Source organism: Falco biarmicus, chromosome 6 (assembly GCF_023638135.1).
Source record: "Falco biarmicus isolate bFalBia1 chromosome 6, bFalBia1.pri, whole genome shotgun sequence".
In the NCBI taxonomy this organism is placed as follows: domain Eukaryota; kingdom Metazoa; phylum Chordata; class Aves; order Falconiformes; family Falconidae; genus Falco; species Falco biarmicus.
The window spans coordinates 44,478,713-44,494,961 of NC_079293.1; the positions used below are offsets into that span (position 1 = coordinate 44,478,713).

General features: G+C 40.5%; 1 protein-coding gene across 5 annotated transcripts in view; it reads left to right on the forward strand.

Moving 5' to 3' along the window:
• The window catches only part of LOC130151160 (SAM and SH3 domain-containing protein 1-like), a 569,478-nt gene that overhangs the window by 364,802 nt on the left and 188,427 nt on the right, over positions 1-16,249 (forward strand). The window contains exon 1 of one of the 5 annotated variants that reach the window (XM_056342996.1): positions 5,844-5,860. The exons of the other annotated variants lie outside the window; for them this stretch is intronic. Within the exon in view, the coding sequence (XP_056198971.1) occupies positions 5,858-5,860 (3 nt within the window). The 5' untranslated portion in view covers positions 5,844-5,857. Of the gene's footprint in view, positions 1-5,843; positions 5,861-16,249 lie in introns of those variants that run through there. 5 annotated transcript variants of the gene reach the window in all.

Genomic DNA, 16,249 nt, shown 5'->3' on the forward strand with positions numbered 1-16,249 from the left:
TGGGAACTCTTCCTGTCAGCATGCTGATTTCAAAAAGCAGCGTTGTTCCTGCAAGGAGGAGGAAGGAGGAGGGCGGGGGGGGAAGCATAGTTAGAAAATGAAAAGCAACATTTCCCTGCTCCTCCACTTTGGCAGAAGTATCTGGGAACATGACGAAGTTTTGGCATTTGTTGATGCTGAAGACCTGTGTATGGGTTCCTGGAGGGTGAAGATGCTGACCTCTGGTTTGAATTTGCAAACCTGCCATGAACTTTATGGTCCTTACTTAGTGTCCCAGCTCCTCTGAAGACTCCATGCTGTTATAGTGTTGTAAATTAATGAAAACAGGGACTGAAGAAAATGTAGTAAAGGGGTGATAAAGTTTTTCCTAGCCAAATTTTGTTCTGATCCCCACAGATCTCTGTAGCATAACAAGCAAGGACAACTGGTAAAATTTAAGGTCTCTTTAGCATAGCTATGTCCGGATTTACTAGTTTACTATATAGTTTGCATTTGGAGTCACTGTTAGAGATGCTGGAGACCTTTTTGTCCCATTTCCTCATTATTTTATCAATTACCAGAGTCCTTGGTGTTGTATTCCCCTGTAGTGATCTGTACTAAACACGAAAAAGAATTCCCCTAACCTCTCAGACTTTGTAGTTACCATTTCATGTGATAATTCTCAGCTATAAAAATGAATCCGGTATTAGACAGTTCGGAACGGTAGGATCTTATGATCAAAACTCTCCTGGTATTTTGTGACCCAAAGGGTATTTTGAAGTGACAAAGAAGATCATGCACAGGTAACAGTGGGGACTTACAGAAGGGTTGTGTTTGACTGCTTACCTTTGTCACAAACAATCCAAAACAGTTATTTTCAAGGATCTTCTACCATGGTACATAGTGAGCATACAAGAATTTTTAATAGGTAAGATCTATAACCTGGCTTTTTGTTTTAAGATTGCTGCTTATGCCTCTGCTACACTTCCAGCTCCTGTCTTGTATTTTAACTTGATGAGTCTGATACAAATTCCATTGGCATTAATGAAGAATACTCATTGAGTCTAACAATCTTTGAATTGCATCTGGTATCAATTACATTAACATAATCAAGTGAGGCAATTGTTATGGATGCATTATTTAGCACTGATTGGGGAGGTAGTCAGCTCCCAGTGTCAGCTGGTGTTAGATGTTATTTTATAAGGGCTTGATTATTTGATTAGTATTGCAGGTTATGAATCTTTCAGTTGTCCTTTCATTGCTTGCTGTGCAATATTCTGTATTTATGTTATAGTTCCCCTAAAGTGTACACTGGAGGGGTTCAGCCACTTTATATAATTTCCAAATCTGTAATCGCTTCTTCTGTGAAGTGGCATTTCTTACAAACCTGAGTGAAGTGAGGGCTACAACGTGCCTTACATTCCGCTCCGCATCACAAAGTGAGGCGCACCCTGCATTGCTGCAGATAAGGCTTTGACCTGACAGCACTCATTTGTGCATAAAGTGGGAGAAGGACTAAGCCAGGTTTCTGATGCTGCTCATTCGAATCAGACTCACCGTACACAGTGCTCCTTAGCTGGAAAGTTGCTGAAGGCCATTAAAACAAAGAATATCAAACTACTGATGCCATGTCCTGGAATAACTTCATCAAGCCCTGTTCGGGGAGTGTGATCAGCAGTCATGAAATAGGCAGTTGGAAGTAGGAAGCAAGGTGCTGGCAGGTTACATGTGTATGGCAAAGCTCTGCTCCAGCTGTTTTAGTGACGGTGTTAGGTGTTGCCCTGTCCCCTGGAGGCTCTGCCTGTGCCCAGGACATGAGTGTGGCTGGATTGCTATGTGCAACAACAAATATTTTTAGATTTTTTAAGATCGGTATTCAGCTTGACCAAATCTAAACATATTTGTGGTTCCAGTTGCCACCAGTTTAAAAGCCATACTTGATTACAACTTGAATAAGCAAGTTCAGAGGCCACAATGGTGTAACAATAGGAGACAGGATACTTTCTACAGTGGTAATCTCAGTTTTGTTAATACTTATGGGGCAGTTAAAAATAGTTTTGTTGGTCATCAGGGCTTTTCTCCAAAGAGCTGCAGGAGACATAGACCTCTGCTGCAAGTCAGCTGCTTGCCTTCCAGGAGCACATAATTTGCTTTTAGTGAAGTCCAAAATTATTAACTGTTATATTAACCAATGCATGTGCTTGTGTCAGCAGTTAGAAGAATTTCACTTCAGATCCTAACCTTCCGGCTGATGGACGCCTGTGCCAGTCTAAGACTTCATCAGTCAATAGAAGTCCAGCTGCAACCTTATTTCATGTGGCAAAAGCCAGACCTCACCCAGTAAACCAGACATGAAATATTTTTCTGCCTTGCCAGATTGGAGTCAAGGTGCTGGAGAATAATGTGATTTAAATTTTGGGACAGAGAAATGTGTGCATGTTGTACTGAGCACAGTACTATCACAGTGGGCTGTCTTAATCACACACGGGACAAGGGAAACCTGCAGTGTTACACCCACAGGTAAAAAAGACCCTTTGCTGGGGTGAGTTGCTGCATTTCCACAGCTGAGAGAGATCACCCATTAGTATGTGGCTGCAGTACCGAGGTCTGCTTCAGAAATAGGTCATTAAAATCAGAATATGCTTACACTTGCTGCAGGAACCAACCCTCAGAAATCTTTCTCACAAATCAAAGCAGGTAAAGTGTGCTGAAGCTCTAAGGAAAAACATTTATAAAAAAATAGTGCAAGTGCATGATTTTAACATGTAGCTATGTACATAGGTATTGAAATTAAAATATAAAGTTGAGGGTTGGGTCCTGCATAGTACAGGCAAAAGCATGGAGCTAGATGATGGGCATGTGAAACTGTTCAAAACGTGTTTTCGGGTGGGGGGATCAATATAAAAGAACTTCAGGAAGGGTACATAAAGGTGATTTACTTTTCACCTTTTTCTGGCTTACTGCAGAAAAGTGTAATTGAACTTCAACTGGTCTCTGAATTATTTGGTCTTCTGCTAAGGTAGCAGAGAAAGATCTTTGATAGATGTTTATTATGATCCTGATGGAAGATTTTATGCTGTGTAGCACAAGAATCAAAGGGAAAAAAAAGAAGAAAATAGACTTTTAAAGATGGTTTCTACTGTGTACCATTTCACCTCTGTGGTTTTCCTTGCCATATCTATCCCAAGTTCCTGCTTATAGGATCCAGTAGTGCACAAGTTGCCATCTCTCGCCCTTTGCTCTTCTTTTTCACCCTCCCCCTCCAAATATTAGTTTGAAACAAAGAACTCAGTAACTTCGCGTTTTCACTGCAGTTTTGCACCAGAGTATTTCCAACTGTTGAAATTGTTTTCTAGTTTTTGAAATAACTAATGTAAGATGAGGTAATTTTCCATATAAATTAAATTTCATGACACAAATTCAGATGCTCCTTAAAATAACAGAGTAAAATAAAGTAGCATTATCATGGCAAAGTAATGGATTTACAAAAATTCCTTAGAGCTTACAGTGGAGCTCAGTGACAGGACATATTTCCAACCCACTGGATTCAGTGTACATGGTTCAAAACAACAGATAAAGTATTGGAGACATCCTCGTTGTAACTGGAAAGCCCAGAAGGTTAAAGGTCCTTTGCAATAGGACAAAGATGTCTGTGTTCCACAAAATGCCAGAAGAATTATATTCATTTTCCAAGTTGCAGGATTCACAGAATAAAGCAGGAAAAACATACATGCCGATGAGGAACAGTTTGCTACTTTTTGCAAATCAAAGAGCTTGAAAAGCACTAATAATAGATTTATTGCTGAACGACATCCTTTGTAATTATTTGTTTCTGGACAGATGATTGGCATCCTGTTTTATATCATTGTGTTTGTATAAGTAGAACGCTGAAGTGATTAACTGGGAATAAGTGCTGATTAAAGGTGCATCTACATTTATCCCATATTGTTTGGGGATGACACAGTCTGGGGAAATCTGAAATCAGATCATCGGATGGTAAATGTTGATCAGTGTGTTAAACAGCACAAGTATATCCCAGGCCAAAGTGTGCAGTCAGAGTCCCATATGAGTTTTTTACTGGCCTGGGTGACTCTATTGGGTGTAAACACAGCATTTTTATTCTTTTCATTTTGTCCCACCGATGTAATTAAATGCTGTCTGAAAGTGCGTAACTGGTTCAGGCTATGGTAGGGTAGATACTACACTATTGTATGCGTATTATATTAGGTATTATATATAGGTAGAATTTCCTAAGTGGTATGAAGGTGGAAGGCTTTGCCTACATTTTTAATGATTTAATGGGGTGATAGCATTACTACTTCCTTGCCCAGCAAAACCCACCATGTAGGCGTTTCACAGCCCAGCTGCCGAGGGTCCCCTCCAGCCGTGAGCACAAACCGCCCCCCAGACAGGCTGGCCTGGCCCCAGCGGAGGCTGCCCAGGCTCCCCCGGGAACTGCTTCCTGCTCCCATCCACGTTCTTACTTCTCGTAGTTACAAGAAGAGTCTGCAAGCGCAGCAAGGGCATCAGAGGAAGATGTTAGAGATAGAAGCTTGGCAGAAAATGTAAACTTTTAAATATTAACACAACTCCAAAGCTGTGGAGAACTTTCATCTGGATTGTCTCGGCAGTTTCCATGGCAGTGAGGGCTGCAGCACGTGCAGTGGTCCCAGGTCATTAGGAAACATCAAGAGGTAGAGTGAGTATTACCTCAGACCTCAATGTGTCAGAAAAAGAAAAAGCTTGCAAAAGAGAAAAGGTTGTCTGATGCATCAGGTGAGGGCTTGATGGCCGTGTAAAGGTCTGCAACAGCATTTATTTGCTTGGAGTGAAATTTTTAGTCTGGGACCTGAAAGCTTTTGAACGAGCACAAGGTTTAGCTGTGAAGGCAGCAGAATGAAAATGTTAAAGATAGGCAGATGAAATAAGTGACAAATCTTGCGCTGAAGCCTCGCAACTAACAGGTGGTCATTAGGTTCTTCCATATTTCCCCCTTTTCAATTTACTGCAGAGAGTTGTTACTAAGCTACTCAGCCTCTCAGGGCACAAACAGGTCTGCGTGGCTGTGGAAAAGAAAATGCAGCATTTAGATTGTCCCTTGTTCTTGTTACCCCCATTTCTCAAAAAATGCACTGCAAATTCTTCTGTGCTTTTCTTGAGTTCGGGGGGGGGGGGGGGGGGGGGGCATGTTGTAATTGTTGAAAGCGGCAATTGTAAGTGCATGTAAATATGTATTTGTAACTTCTTCCTATCGCAATAGTTTTGTGCATTAATCCAGTAACTCATTGTAGCAGACTAGATGCTTTTAACGTGTGGCTTACGATGAACTTTATGATATTTATATATGTAGCGAGCAGGAATCCACAGTTACGTTTCACACATAGAATGTAACTTCATACACCTTAGGGACTTACACTTCAGAGACTTTTAAATACAAGCCTCTGGCTTGAAGCTATCTTTCTCTTGGCTGCACATAGCACCCAGTAAAAGTTTCTATCTGGCACGTCATTTCTGAGGTGTGGCAGAGTTATAGATGTTAATATGAGTTGAAGTTTTACAAATTATTATGTTAGAGACGTGTATGAATCCTTGAGTTCCTTTATTATATGTTATGCAAGCATTCAGTTAGCTGAGGCATTCTTCACTTTTGAATCATAAGGAAAATGCCACTACCCAGCTTGCCTGCAAACTCGTTTGCTTAGAAGCCTCATTGCATCAGCGAAAACAACAGTGCGTGTTTAGAGCGCTCTGTGGAGCACAATGTTTCCTTTTCTTCATTCAGGACTTTAAATGATTGGAGTGATACTTTTGACAAGGAAGATATAATTTCATTGTCATGGATCATTTTTCAGGTGAAACTGAGTTTTGGAATAAAGTGATGGTGAGTAAACCATGTGAGGGGGGAAGGAGGGATTATTTTTGTTCCGAGTTTTATTCAGCAGTTTCTGAAAACTAAGATGGAAGTGATTTTGGTATTCTGACTGCAGTTATGTTTTTTATTAAGTGGAAAACATAACATAATGATTAAAGAAGGGGTGAGACAGTAACAGGCATGCTTGCTGTCGTGTTCCATGGGAAACTGGAATGTGATTTCTCTTTTAATATCAAGATACAAATCTGATTCACAGTTAGTTCATCTGACTCCTGAAGGGGAAACATGTCAGCTCATTAAATAGATGCATTTTGTCTAAGCAGCTGCTTTTAACATAATAGCAACCTAAGTTTTCAAAATCATTTGTGGGTTTGCTATCTAGATATTTTAAGAGTGCATTTTTACTTTAAAAAAAGGAAAAATAAAATCAAAACCTAAACTTATTTCAGATGGGGGGAAACTTTTTAAAGGACTTATTGTGATTGTTCCCTTTCTGGGAACTGTATTCTCTGTGTTAACTGTACTCTGCATGTTCTGTAAGTAGCCATTTTCTTTTGTTTCTTTTTTTCTCTTTTTTGCCATCAAAATGCAAATAATATTTCAGTCATTGAATTATTGATTTCATCCAAACAGGGAGGGTGGGAGTTTTTAAGTCCAGGTCTTGCCCAGAAGAGTAAAAAGGCCAGACAAAATAATGCTGCTTAAGTATAGGGAGGTAACCACATGCATAGCTGCAGGTTAGGACAAGTAAACTTTATTGTGCCTTCTCTTGTTGCTGATGGTAATCAGAACATTCATATTAGCCTGATGAAAAGAAAAAAATCAACTAGAGGTTTTCTAAAGTAACTTAAGGAACACTTTTTTTTTTTTTTTTTTCTGAGGGAGAGAGGCAGCGTGATCTAGCTGTAAAGCGTATAATCAGTGTGTCTGGCTTATCAGCTTATCATCTCGGGCACTGCCACAGGCAGCCTTAGACGAATTTAAGGGAGCCACCGTACAGCCAATTTTACTGCACTTGCTTACAAAGTGAATTGTACTTTATTCATGTAGTAACATACCCCTGCAAAATCTTTCCATTTCCGTATTTTTAAAATAGCAGTAATTTTTGTCTCCTTCACAGGGCTGCTATTATTCTTACTCCATTGGTGTATTTAGTCTTTGATGACACCGTTTCAGCCATCTCTAGGTCTTTCCTCCATAGGCAACACTGCAATTTGGAGAAAGTGGTTAACATACAACTTCTTCACATTTGCAGGGACTTATTTGTATTTCCTTGTTTCAGAAAAGGCAACTAAAGTAACCGTTTGGCTGTCCAACTGCTGAAAATACAGGAGTACTTAAAACAACCTGCATTTCAGAGATGTATGAGTTAAGCTGATCTTTTTCCATATAATTTAGTTCAAGTTTGCAAGCTATGGAGTTCTTCATTTTGCTATCTTGTGTATGTGATACAAACATCATTAGCTCATGACAGCAGGTTTGCAAGTGCAAATGATCATCCTGTTGAACCTTTAGGCCATGATCATGCGATCTGGTTGTAAACCAAGAGTCTTGTGGGTAAAGATAACATCCGTGCTTGTCTGAACATGTATATTGAGTGGGTTCCCAGGCATGGAAGTGACCTTTGTAATTTAGTTCTTTCACAAGAGCTTGTGTCCAGTGACAGCTTTGGAAACACCGTCTCCTTCTTGGTTTGCTAATTCGTTTAAATATCTCTTTAAAAATAAAACTAAGAGAGCAGCTCAGCTTGTTCTTTTTGTGCAGTGACTGGATTTTTCTACTGCCTTTCTCCCAGAATAGTAGCACTTCTGTCTTCATCTGACTGTACTCTCTTCTCAGGTGAGCTCGCTCTGCACTGAGAGCTGAGCTTTATAAACACTACATGAAGAAGATGCAATGAAAACTTCTGTCTACAGGATTTCCTATCTCTTCAAATCAAGTTTTCAAATAAGCGGCCACATGTCCTAACGTTTTCCTGTCACAGAGCATTGCTTGTAGGACAATGCAATTTTCTTCATTGTTTTTTGCACTTGAATACAGCTTAATAATTTAAAATGTCCAAAGGAGCAAAAATGTTTTTTTGAAAAATAGGGCTATGGTTGTGTGAACATTCTAATTTTCAGGAAGGCTTTCACAAGAAAGATGCCTGGAAATATTGGTTGTAATTTCAAAATAAAAAAGCAAATGCATTGCATTCCTGTGGAAGAAGCCACCTGATTGTCATGAAGAAGATATGCCAGTGTCTGCATTGTTAGTGAGGTCTGCAGTAACATTGCTGTGCTGAGCTAAGATCTGGAGGGGATTCTCAAGTTGCCCTGCAGAGTATCTCAGTGCTGGAAGTTGAGGAGCTGGTTTCCCGTGTGCCTTGAGGATGGGGTTATCTAGCCAGCTTGGTAAGAGTGAGTCACAATAGCTAGTCCATATTGGATCATTGGACTGAGCCACGTCCCCTGTCAAAGACAAAAAGAAGAAAACACTTTGAGGCATGCTAATACTTCAAAGACAGTAGTGGACCTGTTCTCCTAATCTCAGGCGTTTTGCTTACCTCAGTTCCAGTTCTGAGTTTTGGTGAAGAAATACATGACAACCAGAATGTGGCTAAACATCTTGGGATAGAAAGTGTAACAGGGGTAGAAAATATTTAATCCTATAGTCATCTTACGTTGAATAGTGGGGAGTGGAAGGGAGGTCATTAGAGCAAAATGGTGGTTTGATGCAGGGCAACCAAATCCTGTGGAAAGATTAGGGTAGTCGTTTCCCCTCAGTTCCTGTTGGACACTGATTTTCTTCCTCTTTTTGTATCTATGGGTCAGGTTTGAACTGTGACTTTCAACAAAGGCTGATGAATGTGGCAGGTCTCTTGACTTCCCTTGGTGGCTGCTGGTGTCCTGAATCTGGGCATCACTCTTGCAGGCTCAGGAGTGCCCTACCATCCTTATCATCTGCTGGATGATTTCATTTGGGATGCAGTTAGTTATCAACAAAATCTCTTAGTGAAGGGGGGGTTCTTTGTATAAATTCAGAGTTGCTGTAACGTGCCACTTGGTGTCAATGCGGTGTTTGAAACAGGCCGAGAGAAGGTGAGTACAACAGAAAAAACACTAATTGCCAGGTCATGGGTTCATGGGGCCTGTCTAACCATAGGAGTAGGATGTGCCAGTGTTCGCTATTGGCAAGTGCAGCATCACTCAGCTAAGTTTTTTGGGATGTAGTTCAGAAACTTGGCTCTGCAAAACCATAAGTTAACTGTGTGGCCAGCTTCACCATACAATGGAAGGAGTGATCACACTTTCCTTTAATTAAAGTGCTTAAAGTAAAAAGATTAGCTAAAAAGTGCTTTAGCAATATCATAAGTAAAAGCATTAGTAGGTTTTAAACATGAATGCTGAAGAAATCATGATTTAAAAAGTAAGCAACCCTTCTGAACTCAACAGATCTTCTGCAGTCTCAGAGGCAGAGGAGGGAAAGCCTTATTTGTAAGGTTGGGTGCAGCAAGGGAGTGGGCTGTGTCTTCTCCTTGTTTCAAGTTCTGGAAATGCTGATTGTAGCCAGCTTCCCTTGCCAAGCAGAGGTCCAACCGTTTTTAAGAGGACTATTCTTATCTGCATACAATGCACCAACATCTGAAAAGCTTTACCCATCACTGACCAGGTGGAAAGTTCAAATTCACATGTGAAGAAACTGCTGATCCATTTGCATGATATGACGGAGTCCCACTGTTTGTTATGTAGTTAGGCAGTAGATAGCAAAAGATACTGAAACATATTTTTCCATAGTAGTTACATATAGAATGTCCTTTTTTTCTCTTCCTCCTAATTTTCACTCCTATTTTACTACCTATATTTATATTTACATTTATTTTCCATCCAATCTATAGAACTGAAAGTACTGTATCCACTGCACATCTACATTTGTTTTCTGTCAAGTCACCCAAATTCTGGAAACCCAAACCCAATATTTACAGGTAATCTGCTCATCTGGAAGCTGTTAATTTGTTTAGAATCAGGTTGAAGGCTATATGCTTCCCCAGAGAAAAGACACATATATTGATGTGTTTATGCTTTGCAATAATAATATTTGTCCATGTGAGAAAGCATGAAGCTTTTTTTCTTCTGCCACACCATATGGCTTATGACTATTTACAATCCAAGCAATAACAGCTGCTGCTGCTGCGTAAGGGAATCCATTCCTTTGAGCTGGAGATGCGCTGAGTAGCGAATGACAAAGTGTACGTACACAAATGTATTCCAAATACCTTCATTTACCACTCAACATCTTGTCTATCATTCTCCTCTTGGAAACCGTTGGAGCTTTTTTCTTATATGCTTAGCTAATGGGGAGACCTTTGACAGCTTGGTTTGGGAGTTTGGGAGCAGATAGAGAAGCTGTGTCTGATGACAGCTATCCAAATGGGAGAAGGGAAGAACATTCTGGCTGGGTGCTCAGCAAAATGAAAATGTGAATCATGCTCTTAACCCCTTTCAAAGAAAAAACAGCTGACTCTCTTAATATATTAGAAGTCTCTAGTTGGAAGAATAAACCAGGTAGTCTTTTGACCTTTAAAACATGGGTCACTTCATGCCCTTCATTGATGGCATGCTTAAAGTATTAAAAAGATATATTTTGCATTTCTCAGCTAGTATCAGTCTTTTGGGGCTTCTGTCAGTTGCCTGTTTGAGCCTTTTTCCTGCAGTTTTCTGCTGGCCATTCTGATAATTCCTGAATTTTTGTATCAGGCGTTGTAAAAAGTGATTTACCATTGTCAGTCATTCCTGTCAACAGCAAGAGAACAATTTACAGATATTATACAATTGGGCTACGTGCCTGGCCTTTACCTGTGGTGTTCTGACTGGAATCAGCATTTAAACCGTCCATGCCTGTCAGCAGGTTCTCTTATATTTGTACCAAGTTGTTCGTGTACCTGCTCTTTCCCAATAGGTTTGATAATTGGCACATTATATTTATTATGACTTATCTCACAAAAGCATATTCCAGGGAGGATGAAATGTTCAGGGGGATATTCCCTGGGCATCTTCTTCTGGCACACCATAATCTAACAATACTCATTATTAAAAAAGAATTGCAGGTTTCTTGCAGTTGACATTTTATCTGCCATGAAGCTTTGCTGGTAAATAAAACTCACTGTATTTCATCTGACTTCAGAGTTCATTGAAAGGTGGCTATGAATAGAAGTGATCACGCTTTCTAACAGCATTTACTGTTACAGTGGAGCCTCCTCATTGAAAAGCTTTAAAATTAAGCCCGATTAATTCCTTGACAGCATATAATGATTTATATCGTTTACGTTTTACTTTTTTAAAGTGTCTCTGTAGTAGTCCTGTGCCACTGGGAATTTCTCATGTCAGGGCTACTGCTACCATAGAAACAAAAGGACTGAGAGGAACCTTCTGAGCCTTACTGGTTACAGGCAGCCCTGAACCTCACTGTTTCAACCACACTTTAATTTGGGTGTCCTTGTGGTCATCCTACAGAGAGATGTTTTTAACTCACTGTTCTTCCCTCTGCTTGGTGAGAGCAGATCTCCATTTCATATTCCGCTTTACTAAGGTCAACAGCCTCTGCTCTTCTCAAGGGGTGGTTGGGTCACCATCCCTGGAGGTGTTTGGAGGATTTATGGATGTGGCACTCGGGAACATGGATTGGTGGTATACTTGGCAGTGTTAGGTTTACAGTTGGACTCGATGATCTTGAAGGTCTTTTCCAACCTAAATGATTCTATGATAGATGCTCTGTTGCCATGATTACACCAGCTGCTTACAATTTCTCTTTCATGACTGTGCAGTGACCAGAAGGGCTTTGAAGAAGGGACCCCACAGGAATGAATAGACACTTGTGACCACTGAGAATGACCTGTAGGGCACATCCCGTGTGCCAGTTCAGCAAATAAATGAAGTGGGGCTCCAGGTAGGCACAGGTCAAATCCCTTTCTTGTAAAGCCCAAGCAATGCTGCTTCTGTTTAATGCAAAAGCTCCTTTATAAATCTAAGGGCTGTGATATGGCACCACATAGTTGTGATTCCTTAATTCATGTGCTGAGTCAGCTCATTCCCATCTGAAGGAAAGAGTTACCTGAGAACATGCTCCTCGGTGTGAATTTCATCTCACTTGCCAGAGATAAAATGGAATTACCAGAAATATTTGTATGAAAAGCCGTAAGTGCAGGTTTGATCTACATCAGTGCTACAGGAAAGAGCTTCTAACATATTCCTACCAGAAAAACGGTGATAGGTACTGTCTCCTGCCCCATTTCTGCTTCACTAGAAGAGACAAATTACTTCAGCTTTCTTGGATCAATGCAGCTGTGCCTGGGTTAAACTTGGAACTGCGTGGAGAGAAATCAATGTAAAACAACTGACTAAAAAAAATGGCAGATGGGAAAAATTGCTCTGTATAAACTAAGGCTACATTTTGTCGTGCCCTTTGCCTGCCAAAGCTGTTCTTTGAGCAGTAACAATGGGTTGCATAAACAAATTTAAGGGATTGATGGAATTTGATTTCATGCTTTGTTCCTGTTAGCTGTCTGCTATGTTAAGCAGAGAATCCATTTCAATACCCACTATGCAAAATTGTAGAAACAGCTGTGAGTATTTACTTCTAGGGTGCTGCCTAGGGATAGCGGGGCTTCTTGGCAACTCTATGTTACAGCAATCAGTGTCAAGAAATCACCTAGTGAATGAAATTGTTTTGCTGACCTGTGACATGATTTCATGCCATTAATACCAGATGTTGAAGCCTCTGCTCCTCCTCCACTCCTGTTCTTAGTTCATACGACACTGAGATGTGAATTTGCTATTGAAAGCTGTCTCTGCTTCCTAAGTAGGGAACCCATGAGTTTTGTCTGTAGAGGAAAGCCTCTGTACTGGCTTAACTAAAGGAACATCCATACGGACTGTTGACTTCATAAAAAACAAAAAAAAGCATATTGTCACACTGCCCAAATGTGGAGACTGAATTTACACCCATTCCCTTCTGCTGCCCCATGGCTTTGGAAACACTGTGGAAATAAATCGGAAAGGGTCTGTGCTTTGCTATCAGCTTTGCAAGCCAGTGAAATTGAGCCTCTCCTGCACAGAGAGCAGCTTGCGTAGTAAAACTGCTTAGCTTTGGGACTTCATAGGTGTTGTCTGCATTTTGGCTTCAGACCAACAAGCTAGAATCTAAAAGAGTAATCTCTCAAATCCCATACGCTTGCTTTAGCATAGCAAGTTAGAGCGAGAAGCTGTGTTTGGACAGCATCCCAGTGACACAGCATGGAAAGTATGGAACCAATTAATGTCAGAAACCTGTACCTTGATGGGAATCCTAGTGTTCTGGTGTTGGTGAAGCACACCTCTCAGGAGTCTTCTCCTGGAAGTTAGACTGGTTGATTTGCCCAGAGACCTTTGCCAGGACCAAAGTGAGTGATCTGAATGCTCTTACGCAACAACCTTGCAAAAGCACGTCCATTAGCATCAGGCAAGCACCTCCAACAGCAATTGTTTGTATGGCTTTTACCTGGCACGTCAGAAAAGGTTGAGCAAAGGCTGAGGTAAGAGGGAATGAATCTGAGGAGGTCTCCTCTCCATCCTACTCAAAAGTAAAGAAGAAAACCCTACTCTTTCCATCTCCTGTCTGTAAGGGATCTTTTCCCCTGTTTCCACAGCCTGATGATAGGAGGACTCATTTTGTTGGAAAATACAAGTAGGGGTAACAAGACAATGTAACAGCAGAATTTGCAAGAGAAGAATTAAAGTGCAAATCCCTTGTCTTCCTCCGTTCACCTCCAGAAATGCCCCATTTCTTAGCTCTGCCAAAGAGCAGGGATGCTGGCAGCAGAGAAAGCTCAGCAACCCTGGCACTCTGAGATCCTCAGGGGAGCCTCAGGTCCCACTGTACTGTAGGAAAAGCATTTGGGGCCATTCACCCCCAGCATGGCTGTCACTCCATATCTTGAGAGCACAAAATAGTCAATCAGCGCACCAGGCAAGGCTCTGACAACTGAGAGCTGTGCATGGGCAGAACGGTTCACAAGGCATCAAGCATCTGTATGATCTGCTTTAACGTGGGCTATTTTAGATTTAAAATGTGCTTGATCTATCATCCTAGACTAATTCCTGCAACATGAATTGCACTTTATAGTGCCATTGATCTCATTATTTCTGCTATTTCATTCCTTTTATTGTGAGTTTGATCTGAAAATTAAAAAAAATAATAAAAATAAAAAAACCAACCCAAATTTACTGTTCACTGCTTTGTGCTGTCATAGGATGAACTTACTTTCCCCAATACCTTTACTAAACTCACTGTGCAGATGCCCTGTGAAAAACCTGCAGCTGTTACAAGAATTTAGAACATGTATCTTATAAATCCATCTTTTGCCTCTTGATTTAATAGTCTTCTAAGCCATTACTTCAAAAGGGGATGTTGCCTATTTTTTATTTCTTGGGTTCAGTAGTTACTGATAAATGAATCTCAAGAGAGAAAATAACTGAAGATGATGAATAGAAGAAAAATGTTCATTATTAGCTCAGGCAGAAAATGAATCCCTTTTCAGAAATTCAGGAAGTTGATAATAGTGAATTTTTTTTTTATATAGATGATTACCCTCATGACAAATCTATCACGTTGCCTTCTCAAACAAGTATGATATGTTTTGTCTTTTTTTCCTCTTGACAAGGGAATTCATGACATAATGTCACCCTGTTGGAAAATGTGTATGTTTCTGGTAATTACTGGGAAATGATGTTGTTCTTAATTTCCATATTACGCAGGGTGGTTGTGATTAAAAAGTTAGACATTGACATGCAAGAAAGTGCCAGGATAAGTCGGTTAATTCCTCCTAGCTGCAGCAGACATTTCTCTGTGAGAAGACACACTACCACTTATGTGTGCTCTTTTAAACTGTTTAACAGCAATCACTGTACAAAGCAGAGCTGTGATCCCACACAGATGCAGAGTTTCTCTGCTATCTTCAGTGAAGGTACCCTATCCCTCCTGTAAATTTTTACCTCACCAGGAACTCGGCTATACCTTTTGTTATTGCAACACAATGTGAAAAAGAAAGAACTGTCATCTTACCCATTTCCAGGTCTCTACATGTTATTTTCAGAGATGCAGAGGTGAAACTTCATCCAAGCACCCATCCCCCTACAGTGGTGTGCTGCATTTGAAACTCAAACAGAGAACAAACTGCCATGCTGTCCTCCTTATCTGTAAACCAGAATAGTATCTCTGCCTTCTTAGCCATACCCTGCCTTTAGACTACATTTAGTATTTCTCTCCAAATTGTTCTGTTAGAAAATCAAAGCCAAGGGTGACAGAACCGCTCTGTCACCACAAGTACTGGTTTCTTCTCACTGTCAGCTTAACGAGTGAAGTCACAGCTTGTATTAAATCTTGCCCAGCCCTTTATAATTCCTCAGCCACATTTAACATGTCACATCTGGCCACCCTTAGGCGTGGTTGGCATCTTTATTCGAAAGATGTGATGGCATGCTAACCCAAAGTGTTTGCCAAAGCGAAGGACTGAAGCAAAGCCAAGGCTTAAGGTTCCCTTGGGAAGTGGAAAAAGAAGCTGGCAGTGTGATCCCTGAGCGGTCCTTCCAAAAACTGCTGGGGGGAATCAGAAGGAGGGCTGATCCTCTTACTAGTACCCCAAGATAAGGCAAGGTTTGTATTAATGGTTGCTGCAACATAGGCAAATCCATAGTGCTTTCTGAACATAGACAGGTTTTTTCTGACTGGTCATGGTAGAGAAGTAATCCTTTAATGCAGTGGAAATTTATAGTATTTCAACACATTTTTCATTCTCGAAGTAGGATGGAAAACCTAACTCCTGGGAGGCATCATAAACTCACAAACTAAAAATAATTAAATAAAAAATCAGTCACAACATCTCTTTTTGTTTTCCATCCCTTTCCCTCCCATTTGGCACCTTGTTTTGCCAGTTTTTTTGGTCAAAAATTACTAATCCTTCAAAACAACAAAAAAATACTGCCACAGAAAATACAAGCTTTTGCAATTGGGGTTGTTGGTGGCAAATTAAAATCTTTTATGAAGATAGGATGTGTTTACTGAAAAAAAACCCTGCAGTTGACTTAACTCTGTTCTTGAAAGTAGTTCCTTCAAATCCGTGCAAAATGTAGATAAAATCCCCCTTAGCAGTCTTTTCCCCTGGGCTCTGCTTAAAGGAGTCTGGGTCCCATGGGCTTAGGACGCAAGGTGAAAATCTGTTACGTTGACTAGACTACAGTAAAATATGGGTAGAGCACTGGCATTGATTTGTATAGCACATGGCCGAAAGCCTTCTAAATTCCTTACGTGAAGGGAAAGGAAGAGGAGTGAAACCTTGTTTTGAGTGCCTAGATTAAATTCCAACAATCCCACTGTGTTATAATT